The sequence below is a fragment of the Prunus avium genome, chromosome 7, assembly GCF_965620075.1.
Source record: "Prunus avium chromosome 7, drPruAviu1.hap1.1, whole genome shotgun sequence".
NCBI classification, from domain to species: Eukaryota; Viridiplantae; Streptophyta; class Magnoliopsida; order Rosales; family Rosaceae; genus Prunus; species Prunus avium.
Window position 1 is genome coordinate 33,375,525 of NC_142290.1, and position 13,240 is coordinate 33,388,764.

The following is a 13,240-nucleotide window of genomic DNA, read 5'->3' on the forward strand; positions in this document are numbered from 1 at the left end:
TCAGAAATAAATCCAGAGTAAAGTTGTGATTCTCTCAAGGAAGGGACAGTCTCAATCAAAGTCTTCTCGGTGAAGGCAAGCTTCCTGTGTGACTTTTTAACCTTTGAATTCTGAGGCAAATAGCTAAAAGATCTAGAGAATTTAATTTCATCAAAAAGATAATAAAAGAAGAAGAAGAAGAAGAAGAAGAAAAGATCTAATGGAAACTAGTGGTTGCAAATGACAGCCAGCACCCTTGTTGGGTCCCTTTCCAACGCAGGCCGAAAAGCACTCAAGCCTTTTGCAAATGGGTTTGGACTCTTCGTTGATAACAGCTAGTATTCAATCATTCTTGGGGTTATGTCTTTTTCTTTTAACAAAGGCTTTTTATCACAAATGGTCCTTCACGTTTACGAAATTATCACGAATGGTCCTTGAGGTTTTTTTGTGACACTAATAGTCCTTAACGTTTGGGCTTTTTATCACAAATGGTCCATGCCGTTACAAATTCTGTTAAGTGTGACGTGGAAAATAAGTGGAGCCCACATGTCCAATCACATTGTGACATGTGGATAAAAATATTTTTTTTATTTTTTTAATGAAAATTCTTTTTTTTTTTTTTCTGCAACTTTTCATCCCCTTCCTTACTCCGTCTCTCTCCACCTCTGCCCTCGCTCTCCACCCTCTGCTATGATGAAACAACAAGAGGGTCACAAACCAAAAACAGTAGGGTTCTATAATTGGATGAGAAATGCATTATTGTTGTGCTTTTTGAATCAATTGGTCTGAAATTGGATGAGAAATGCATTAAGAGCGGCCCTTCAAATTCATAAACCCTAACCCTAATGCTATGATGTGGGCCGTCTGTACCGCCATGGAAACCATGCCAAAAAAAAAGAACACAATAAACAGAGGTGCAGAGTATATTAATGTGTATGAATCATAGTCCAACCACTAAACATAAAGCCACATATTCTGCCAAAATACCAAATCCTCACGACTAAAATCTTAAAAATAAAAATTACTACATCAAAAGCCATCAATTCATGTTTCCATGGAATGAAAGAACCAGATGACCCACAAAACCGACAATCCTCATACTGAAAATGAGTCAACATTTCATAGAAAAAAATCCCGACTTAATTAAACGAAAGAACCCAGAAACAGCAGCGTCAGAGACACTAAGGGTCAAATGACAGATCTAAGACCTGTTAGGGTGGAGAGCGAGGGCAGAGGGGGAGAGAGACGGAGCAAGGAAGGGGATGAAAAGTTGCAGAAAAAAAAAAAAAAAAAGGAATTTTCATTAAAAAATTATTTAATTATTTTTTTTATCTACATGTCACAATGTGATTGGACATGTGGGCTCCATTTATCTTCCACGTCACACTTAACAGAATTTATAACGGCGGGGACCATTTGTGATAAAAAGCCCAAACGTTAAGGACTATTAGTGTCACAAAAAAACCTCAAAGACCATTCGTGATAATTTCGTAAACGTGAAGGACCATTTGTGATAAAAAGCCTTTAACAAAAGTATATATAATCTTCTAATACACAAACTAAACTGAGATATTAAAGATTAATTAAATTTTACTTGAATTGATTTATTGTCCACAAGAAAATATCTGGACAAATTTGTTGGGATATTATTGGGCTCCATTCTAGCTCTGCAATTAAGTGGGGAGGGTTTTGTTATATAGTAGGTAGGTTTATAATATTTGTTTTGCTATCTCTCTCTTTAACACCCTTATTATGTCCATCCCTGTAAGTAGAGCTCCTACATTTCTATCAATGGCAGTATAATATATGTGTAGATGTTTTTTTGTGTGTGTATTTTTGATGAAATATTTTTAGAGATATTTAGTCATATACCCATTCTTAGCACTAATACTATAAATAAACCCTACACCATTTAATTTATATAAACAAACCCAAAAAATGACTGCTGGCCCTATTGAATTTAATTTTGATTATTAAATTACTTTGATGCCTTATTGAGTATTTTGGGCTTTTTAATGAGGTTTTGGGGTTGGGTTTGTTTTAAGAAATCAATGACAGTTTTGTAATTTAAAAGAAGTTAAAGCCTTTTTGTTATGTTGTAAATGGATTTTGGGTGTGTTTCTAAAGTCCATTTCATATATGGTTTTTTTATATATAAAATTTAGGCTCCTATATTTGATATAACAGTGAATCTCCCATATTTTTACACATGTGTTAAACTGTGATTAACATAAAAGAGTAATATCTCCTTCCAGAGAAGGAGGTAAGCAGTATCCTCCATTAGTAAGGTGGATTCTCTCTTTAGATGGACTCTGCTTATTAAAAACTTAAGCATCAATTCATCCCCCTAGAATTTAAAAGGATAATGTGGTAATTTTAAGTAGTGTAGTAGGTTATCTTAGAAGAAGAAAACAAGTACCAGAGAATTCAAATTCCCTTATTATACTAGTGCAGATAGAATATAATCAAATAGTTAGTAAAGTCTAAAGCTTAGAGGGAAACATTCTATAGGTTTAGTGGAACATATGGATAGACTATAGAGGAAAGTAAGGAGTACAAATAGGAAATTTACAACTTGTTAAATTCAAAGACAAGATCATGAGTCATGACCATTAGGTTTTTTGTGTTTCCTACAGAAGATACTTTGCTTCATGGATATGGTTGAGTAACTTTTTCTAAATCCCTTTGCTTTATTTAATTATTTATTAATAACTAACCTCCACCAAAGCACTATTAGTTATCTGACCAGTTATTAGGTTTTCTAGGTTGGTTTAGGTGACAAAGACAGATGTTAACTTCTGTTTTGATTAAATGAATTGCTTATCTTTGGAGAAAAGAAATACTCTTTATCTCTGTGGCTAATATTGCTTTTCAAAATATTAAAAAAATGAAAACAAGTCAGTTGAGATTAGGCTAAACAATAATACTAGGGTTTAAAAAAGTTTTAAATTTTGATCAACGAATAACATAGGAGATGATATAGTAGTATGTGTTGCTAACGGAGTTTAATCCAATGAAAAATGACATTGATTTGCAGATCAATAGTCTCATGTTCGAATCTTAAATCAAGTTTTAAATGCGCATATATATATATATATATATGGCAAAATACAACAACATTAATTGGATCTAACATTTTAAATATGGGTGTAAATCGACTTGATACATTTCTATCAATCGACTTGATCAGTATTGAGTTTGGCTCGAATGAAGGAAGGGAAATGCAACCTTATCAAAGTTGTGGAAAAAGACCCAAGGAGGACACCAAATGTAGAACTCATCCACCGCCATTTGTTATCAAGTTATGACCACCGAAATTTTTTTTTAAAAAAACAAATTATTATTATTGGATAAAATGTTCTGAGGAGTCGAGTCAGCATCAAACTCAGCCAAACTGGATAAGCATTTTCTTAGCCTAACCAAACACCATATTTAACCATAGTTACTCCGGCACAACCCAAATCCAAACCCGAACCCAAACACCCCCAAAACTCCCCAACATATAAAGACAAACACCCCCCTCCTTCCCTCTCTCTCTCTCCCTCAATCAAAAACTCACAACCGCAAACCAAAACGCACCGTACCATGCTCTCTGCTTCGACCTCGACATTCTTCGCCGCCCCAATTCTCTCCGCCACCCCTCCCCTTCCCAAAACCTCGACACGTGTATATTTCAGACCAATAAGCGCCTTCGCCGCCGGTTCCACCTGCACCTCGGACGAGACAGCTACGGCGTCGTACCTCGGCCCTCAGAAGATGACCTCGCTGTACGAGATCCTCGGCATCCCGGCTGTCGCCACGTGTCAGGAGATCAAATCGGCGTACCGGCGATTGGCTAGGGTTTGCCACCCCGACGTGGCGGCGAGCGAGGGCAAGGACACGTCGGGTGACAGGTTCATGAAGATTTATGCTGCCTACTCCACGCTATCGGACCCCGAAAAGCGCGCCGATTACGACCGGAAGTTTATGCGCCGGATCCGACCGTTGTCAACGGCGTCGGGATATTCCGGGTACTACACTCGGCGGAACTGGGAGACGGACCAGTGCTGGTAGCGAGTTGACTCACCGATTCCGAAATTGAAGGAATTCAATCCGCGAGATTATTGGTAATTTTGTAAATATACGAAGAAGCATAACATAGAGTGCAATCGGAGCCGTTGAATATTTTGATGATGATGGTCTCGCTGTGGCTGGAGATGTTTGCGATGATCCGTGTGTCTGTCTGTCGGACACTAAAACAAGAAGTAGCGCCAAAAGTTCCAAACGTCCAAAGTCAAAGAGTTGAAAATCTCATTATGTGTTAGTATTTACTATAATTACTCGGGGCAACATTTTAATTTTAAATTTTGTAAAAGTCCTGTTTTCTTTTTTTTGTTGGGGGGGATTATTAGTACAGAAGTAGAGTACATAGAGTAATTTACACGTAGAGATTGGAGCTCAGTATTTTTATGGGTATCAATTTGAATGAATCAGAAATTTGAACAATATTATTGTTATGTAATATGTGAAATTATGAAAATCTAGAAAGTGATTGCAATTTGCATGGATTTGATTTTTGTTTACTTTGTAAATTGAGTAATCTTATGAATGGTAAAAGAAGAAAGATAGTTTTTTCATTATTGAGAGTTGCATATCATTTGATCCAGGATTGGCAACCACAAGAAAACGGGTTTTATTTTATCTCTTGAGAGAAATAGTGATAATAAAAGGGTGGAAGAGGAGAGGCGTTGGTGCCAAAGGCTGGTTGGGGGTTGATTGCATATTGTGAGAATGGCGACAACTCCACTTATCGTATAAAAATGGTGGCTGTCTTTGTCTCTCTGTTCTCCTTGTATTTTGTAGAAGTAGGCCACCACAAAGTTAGAAGCCATAAAACTTTAAACTTTAAAGGATAAGAAAGCGGGATCTCGCATCCAATCAAGGGGGTGCTGCTTGTAATTGCAAAGCTGCCTAAAGTGCCCAAACTTCTGGAACTACTTTTTTTATGTCGTCTCCATCAAACTATCTAGACTCTAGTGGGGAAGAGCTTTAGGGTTTTCAATCTCCACCACATTCTATTTCTTTTTTCTCTTTCAAGAGAAATACTTAATTCTAACTTGAATTTATCTTCTTAGATATAAGAAATACTTATGCTTTAAAAGTCAAAACTATTGTGTATCATTAGTAAATCTGATGTAGTCATTATTAAATATCATGTGGTTTTTAAAATAAAAAATTCATGTAGTCAAATAGCCACAGCCCATCCCAAATTTTAAACAAGCTCACCCAATACCTATTGTACAACTCAAAAGCACACTTTGAGTAAGCATGCACGCCAGAAACATAACAAAACTTTCATCTCTTTTTGTTTGTTGAGGTAATCTTCACTTAGTTACTAGGGATTTTGTTAAGATTATAGAAATTAAAAATAAATAATAAAAAAAAATCTTGAGTAAGAGTTTGGTGCTAACTTTCTTGTTTCTACATCAACAACAAAATGGACTTATTAAAAATTGACTTAGGAATAAAATAGAGGATGAGTTTCTTGCTGATTGTATGATACTTTACATTGAAAAAGAATTTGTTGATAATATCAATGATGAATTAATAAGTAGTGATTTTAACTCTTTGAAGCCTCGAAGGCTGCAACTTAAATAGTTTTCTTTTGTATTTGTATTGCACATTTATTTATTTTTGTCTTTTTTACTAGTTTATATTTTATATACTAGATGTATTTTGAGGGCATACACCTCATTATGTCTCCTCTACTAGGCATATCATTTTTTGTTATCAATGAAATTCACTCGTGCTGTCGAATTTGTTTGTAAGGTAAATCCAACTCAGTCCATTTTAAAATCTTGAATCCGTCCCCTTAACAATGTAAGTTTATTATAATTAGGAATATTCTTCCTCCTCACTAATTCTTCAACTCACTTTGTATAATTATTATAAAATTTTGAATACAACAAAGACAGAAACTGTAGACTTGTTCCCATTATTTATTTATTTGTATATTTTCTCTTAAATACCGCCGACTCAAATCACATTCTGACTTGTGAGTGGTGGTTAACTTGTAAACGATTGTGCCCAATATACTTGTAGACTAAGACAAAGTAAACAAGCATTTAAATCGATCAAAATATTTAGGCTCGTCAAAAACGTTGGTCTGCATGGCGTGGCATTACTTTTATTAATCCTGACTATTCTTAAACTAATACCCTACAAATTGGAATTTGAATTCAATTTCTCTTTCAAGTGCAAGAAGGTTTCAGTTTCACAATATATATAAATCTGTGAGTGATGCTGGGTCCAAGATGGATGTCTCCGGCCTCTTCAGGTTTTCTCACAATCAACGTGTGACTTTGATTTGATTTTCATAAAATACTTATTGTTGTATTATACATTTAGAGGAACTTACAACACCGGTTCGCTGATGAATTTGCGATAATTGTAACTTATTAAGGTCCAAGTACACCAAAGTAGACAGATTTACATATAAAAAATCCGTACGGCTCTTATCAATGATCCATTTTATATAGATTCTTTTTAGATCCAATCCAATCCAAGACAAAAATACCCATAAAGGCAGATTTATTAGTTCATTGCTATTTTCATGTGTAACATTCTTTAAATATATGAATGATCTCATCATCCTTGTAATTAAAGATTACCTCTATAATAAGATTCTTAGAATAAATTTCACATATATTCTAATTGGGATATCTACGGGGCAGAGCCATGATTCAATGTTTGAGGAGCTAAAATATGAAACACATAGTTTAATTATATAATCGTTTTGGTCTATTAGAATGGAAATTTGGCAATCGTTTATTAATGGTGGATGAGCCATTAGCTGAATAAAATTTTCTTCTATGCGAACGTCCGGACGTTATTACTGTTTACAAATGGCATCCACAATATAATAACATCCAAACGTTTGCATTAAAGAAGAATTGTAAGCTGAATTATATCAAATTTGCCTTATATCTCCTTCCACTAAATATATAAAATGGATGGGAAAAAATGGGACCCGTGGATATCTATCTTGTAGTCGTAGAAGAATAGAAGAAGATAAGGAATCCCAATCAGAAGAGGGAAGAATCTTAGAGAAGGTGCCCTAATTTGACTTCTACAAATAAAATTTTGTCGTATTTTCAGAAGGACTTAGATCACTAGGAGATAATGGTGGTGGACCGGAAGCTATGATGGAGATGGCATGGATGTAAACTAGTATAGCTTTTGATTACGGCCGGGGACAATTGTTCAAAGAGTTCCCTACAATTTCAATTACAAAACCATAATTTTCTTGATGTCCTGTCCATCAGAATTTTCTGCATATACTCACAGAACAATCGCCATCGCTAATAATAATTTGTTCCAGCTTTGCTGATTTAGACTGCTCTTGATTTCAACGAACCATAATATAACAATATTCAGATCACTTGACAATATATGTACAACCCCACATTAAAGTCCTTTTTTATTTTGTATTCTTTCCTTCTAACAAAGTTTCAGTAAGATAATTACCTTAATCACAAATTCTTAACACATTGTGAGAATAACGAAAGGTGAAAAAGGGAGATGCTATAATATTACGGCATGTTTACTAATCCACAATCGAATGAGGAGGAATTGAATTGATGAGGAGTTTGATTGAGGAGAGTTAGAATCCAGATTCCTATTGAAGTTGTTTACTAAAATCATATGGAATTAGGGTATGAGTGGTACTGATTCCTTATAAGTTGTTTGCTAAATTCCCATGAATCAGAATTGAAACCAAATTGATTACTAAAATGTCATTGTTGTTTGGTTAAAGTAGATGTCAAATTTGGAATTTTAAAAATTGCGTGAGGATATAATAAGTAAAAAAGGGATTCCTAATGGGTTAGTTCTCCAAGAATTAGAATTCCACCTCCCACCTTAGAGTCTAATTCCTACAAAATAAGGAGTTGAATTCCTGATTTTATGTAGGTTCCACTCGCATTTTCGTTCCTCCATGTGAATTAAACACATGAGTATCCGTAATATGAATTGAACTCCTTATTTTAATTCTGATTACAAATTAATAAACATGTCATACATTAAATTAATCTCTCTGTTAAGATTTGATCAGGCTAGGTATGGCATGAAGTCATGCATTGGCATTTGGCACACATGCATGGCAACGAAAATGATCAGGTAAAGAAATCACCACTCTTCTTTCTTTGTTTTTGGGAAAGTTATTAATGCAAGTGTAAATATCTAACAGCTTTGTTTTGGGACACGTACATTATTTGTTGATTTTCCTTCCTTTGTTTTGGGAGGTTTTGTTTTGTTTTTTTATAATATTGTCTATCGAAAATTCAACAAAGAATGTCTGGCCCTTCTCCATTTGCACTCTGATCCACACTTCAGTGCTAATAAGGGCTAACTGTGGAATGAGGCCCAAAGTTTAGTCCATTTTCAGATTTATGCAAAACCCAGTTGCATTTCAGAGTTTGGGTCTAGACCTATATGGTGATTGTTTTTATGAGTCATTCTATAGTGAGGACCTTATATATGACCCTTAAGGCCATCTCTAGTCATAGGGCTAAATGTAGTCCAGGGCTAAAAATTTAGCCTCCCAAAATATTAATTTTTTAAAGAATAGTGCAGGGCTAGATTTTTCCATCTCCAACCATGCATGGCTATATTTTAGGGTCCTTCATATTTTATTATTTTGGAGAAAAACTATGGTACAACACTCATACATTCCACAACTATATATTGTTTAATTTAATTAAACTACTATTTTCCACAACTATACATTCCACAACTATATATTGTTTAATTTAATTAAACACTCATACATTCCACAACTAGAGACAATATTCCATATATGACACGTATTAAGAACAAGATTTTTTATAAGATTTTGTGTCCACGTGGCACGTATTATCCTGACCACATTTATTATTTAAAAAAAAAGAAAAGAAAAGGAAAGGATGGGATTCAATGTTTGAGTTCAACGGTTATGAACAAATACTCTTTTATTATTTTTTTTAAGCAACACTTGAAAAGATAGCAAAAACTGACGACATTTATTATTATTATTATTATTTTTTTAAAAGGGAGTGGGTAGGTATGGATTCCAACGGTCATTGCCAACAAGAAACATTCAAACAGCTTTTAAAACTCTATAATATCCAGCTTTTAATAAGGCAAGTGGGGGAGTGCTTTAATATTTGGTGATTGAAAAGCACATGGTGGGTCCACTATGAATTTGGCCTAAGCCAAAGCTGGGCTACATTTGGCCCGGTTGGAGGGCTAAAGGGCCAATGTGGCCCTCCAAATTTGGCCAAATTTTTATTTAGCTCATGGCTAGAGATATGTTTTGCATTCATTTAGGGCTATATTTAGGATATAGCCTATGACTGGAGATGGCCTTAAGAGCACTTCCATCCTATTGTGCTATGGCAAACACTATTCATATGAATAGTGACTACCCTAGCAATTTTTTGATTAATTTCCACCCATTGCCATGGCAACCCAAGGGCAACCACTATTTACATGAGATATGAGGTGAGGAATTTGTATGGATTTTGTAACCCAAGGGCAACCATTGTAGAAAAAAAAAATTATGAATTTTGTGGTTTTTTTTAAAAAAAACTTTGGTATTTAAATTGGCCGCTGACGCCTGCTTGCCCAGGCAAGTCTTGCCTTCGGGCTTGCCCAATTTTGTTGTCCCACTTCTTGCCATGGCAACTTTTCCTTTGTGGGGGTTGTTTTTGAAGATGGAAGTACTCTAAGTGAGGCCTTATCTCTTAATTGTTGGATCAATTTGATTAGTATGATCCAACGGTTAAGAGATAGGACCTCACCTAAGGGCCATATATAAGGCCTCCCTATAGAATTATTGTTGTTTTGATAAGATTAAGAACATGATTCATAATTAATTAATTAATTTTTAGGACAACTAGTATAAAAGTTTTTGGCCTATATGGGTTACAAAATCCTATATTCCTTTTTCTTTTTCTTTTTAGAATACATAAAAGGAAACAAAAATTAATTTGAACGTGTAAGTGTTCTACCACTGGAGCTAGAAGTTCATAAGATCCGAGACCGAGATCGAAATAATTTGGGTAAGATGATTAATGAAAACTATGAAATCAATTAATGATAAGCAAGTAGAAAATCATGCATTGTGCCACCCACCCTATTATATATTCTTCTCAAGTTAGTATATTGTGACTTATGATATTGTCCTTCTTTTGTGAATGAGTTAATAGTTATCTTTCAATTTGAACTTGAGTTAATAATACAGAGAAATCGACATTTGCACAGGAATTGCCGAATGCTAAAAGCAATTTTGGGGTGATGCTTCGAGTATTGTGTGGATAATGTAGAGGACGAATGTCTTTTTCTTTAATGGGTTGAAAAGAGGGGGATCATAATCATTATAAATAGAAAGAACAAGCATCACCAAAGCTCCACGAAATCTTGCTAAAGTCATGTCAAGCAAGCAATTACAACTTTGAATTAATCACTAGAATCTCAAGTGTACTTAACTTTAGAGCGAATGAAGAAGTTGAACTTTAAAGAGGAAAAGAAAAAAAGACAACGAAAAAAAGCAAATTAAAGAGGAAAAGACAATATAGAGCTTGAAAAACCACAAGCAAAAGTAGTTTCAACTTTTTATGTGTTTGTGATCAGACTCATAGTCATCACGTTTGATTTCATTGTTTCAATGTTTTTTGTTATTGAAAACGTGAAATGAAAGCGATCACCCCACTCACCCTTGAATCTTGCATGCAATTGTGCATGTTAGGGTGGGAAGTAAATTTTCTCCTTTTAGCATAAAATTCCATTCATATTTGTGGGTTTCATGTGATACACGAGAGCATATCTGATTTGATTGACAATGTTGTTGCACATACAGACATCAAACAGCCAATTTGGTACATACATATTTGGAGTTTTTCATTTTGAATCAATGTATGTGTGAATGTGATCGGTAGGATCGCCAACGTTTTCATAACTCAGTGGTACATGCGGATTAGTGGTCTCAAGGTTCGATCCCTAACGACACCTCCCTCTCCCGTTTCCAAATTTTGACAAAAGAGTAAAAAAGATCAACAGTAGCATGCGATTATTAATTGTCATATAGATAGAGAGAGTACTGTACTGAACTTCTATATCTACAAAACTGAGCAATTAAATTATATATAAAATAAAAAGTGCAATAAGTGTGGCAAAAATTGGTGAGGGCTGAATGCATTGTCTGGTATATGCCAATAATGTTTTGAATTATGAGACGGCAGCTTGGCGAGAAAATGTTGAAATCAGAACTTATGGCAGAGATATATGTCTACCCTTAAATTTGGTTAAGTTTTTACAAGTTTGGTTCGGAACTATTATATTAACTTTTAGAGTGAAGCCGATTATAACTCTTATATCTTAGACATAAATCCATTTACAATTAAACCTCTAACTAAAATCCAAGTATTATTAACTAAATTACATTATATGCTATTTACCTTTATATTTTGTAATTATAATTTATTTTGAAGCATGTCCTTAACTCCTTGATTTCTAATTAGAGTAATGCTACACTTACCATATTTTTATATCCCAAATTTATATACCACATGATGTGGCATGTCCATATTATATGCCACATCAATTAAATCAATTATATATTTTAAATTAGAAAATTAGAAAAACAAATAATGGAATAAATCATAAAAGAAAAGAAAATGTTAAATAATTTTAATTGATGTGGTTGTCCACCTCTACCACATAAGATGGGATGAGAATGTGGTATACAAATGTGGTAAGAATAGCATTATTCATCAAGTCCCTAAAATTTCGACAAAAACAAATTCATAAATTATTTTATAATAGATTAATCCTACAAATCTTCCACTCAGTTAATAAAGTTAACTTAAAGGAATGTGATTTATTTTTTTTTTTAAAATAGGTAGATTATTCACAGAAAAATTGGTATGTAGATTATAGGTAGATTATTCATTAAAAAAAGGTAGATTATTAACAAAAAATAGGTATTTATTTATATAAATACATAGGTAGATTATTAACAAAAAAAAGTAGGTACAGTATTTAGGTAACAAAAAAATGGGTATATAGGTAACAAAATAGGTACAGTATTTATAGGTACACAAAATAGGCACAGTTACAAAAGATATGTTTATAAAAAAATAGATGCGAAAAATAGGTATACTATTAAGAAATGGGTACTTTAGTTTATGCTAAAAAAGGTGACAGGTATATTAAATGTTTCTTCGTAGATTCAATAGGCCCAAAACGCGACTTACTTTAACTTACCCTAAAAAATTCCTAAATTTAAGCAATTAAAAACACCATTTGATATTTTAATTTCTGATCAAATGTAATACTTTCCTAGCATTAATAATGAGTAATAATATATCATCGTTTCATTTCCAAAAAAAAAACAATTTAAATATTAATGACAATTGAATTGCATCAAATATGTTCAGAGTATATTAAGAACAATCAATGGAGAAAACAACAATTTCAAAGACGTGGGGGTATTTTGGTCATCTAAAAATTATAATAAATCAGATCTAAAGCTTGATAAGGTAACTTCATGAGTTGGTTCATAATCGTGGATTTTATTTATAAAAAATTGGTTTTATTAATAGAAACAAAAAGTAATGGGTTACAGTTAAAGAAAATTCAATTTGAAGGGGGTAAGCCAGATTTTCACTCAAACCACCAGGCATTCCAATCACCAAGGAGACAATAATCTACCCACGGAGTTTAAATTTTCATATGATCTATTAGGCGTGAAGGAAAAGAAAAAGTGGTCCAAATATTTCAATATGTCTCTGCAATGTTAACGACACTATAAATCACATGCCAATTGCAAATTTGCTTCCACACACAACGCATATATATTAGATTGTACTTGTATACATAAATATACTGCTGTGGCAGTGGCAGTTTATGCAACAGATGCAGTTTCATAGAACCAGCCCTCCCTCTCCCTGCACTTTCATGATGGTTCCGTCATCGTATATGTTTGTCTCAGAATAAAGTATATACTAATTGAAAGGAGCTCATGATTCATGCATGGAAGATAAGCAGTTTTTTATGCAGAAAGATGACAACAAAAGTACTTTTGAAAAACTACGGAAAAAGTAGACTATATATATATATATATATATATGCATGGTTTGCATTATTTTGTACTCCGTCTAAGCTCTGTTGAGTTGGCCTTTTGCCTTTAAATTAAAATGCAGATATCCAAGTTCACAATCGACCTCCATCTCCATCAATGTTT

The 13,240-nt window shown here is 33.8% G+C and overlaps 1 protein-coding gene across 1 annotated transcript; it reads left to right on the top strand.

Annotated features, from left to right (window-relative positions):
* The first annotated feature begins 3,473 nt into the window (after positions 1-3,473).
* J11 (Chaperone DnaJ-domain superfamily protein) lies at positions 3,474-4,528 on the top strand. The gene has a single exon (XM_021960200.2). The coding sequence runs from the start codon at positions 3,565-3,567 to the stop codon at positions 4,030-4,032; it is 468 nt and encodes a 155-aa protein (XP_021815892.1). The 5' UTR covers positions 3,474-3,564; the 3' UTR covers positions 4,033-4,528.
* The last annotated feature ends 8,712 nt before the right edge of the window (positions 4,529-13,240 follow it).

Coding starts and splice junctions, on each gene's coding strand:
- J11 (XM_021960200.2), top strand. CDS start 3,565: ATGCTCTCTGCTTCGACCTCGACATTCTTCGCCGCCCCAATTCTCTCC.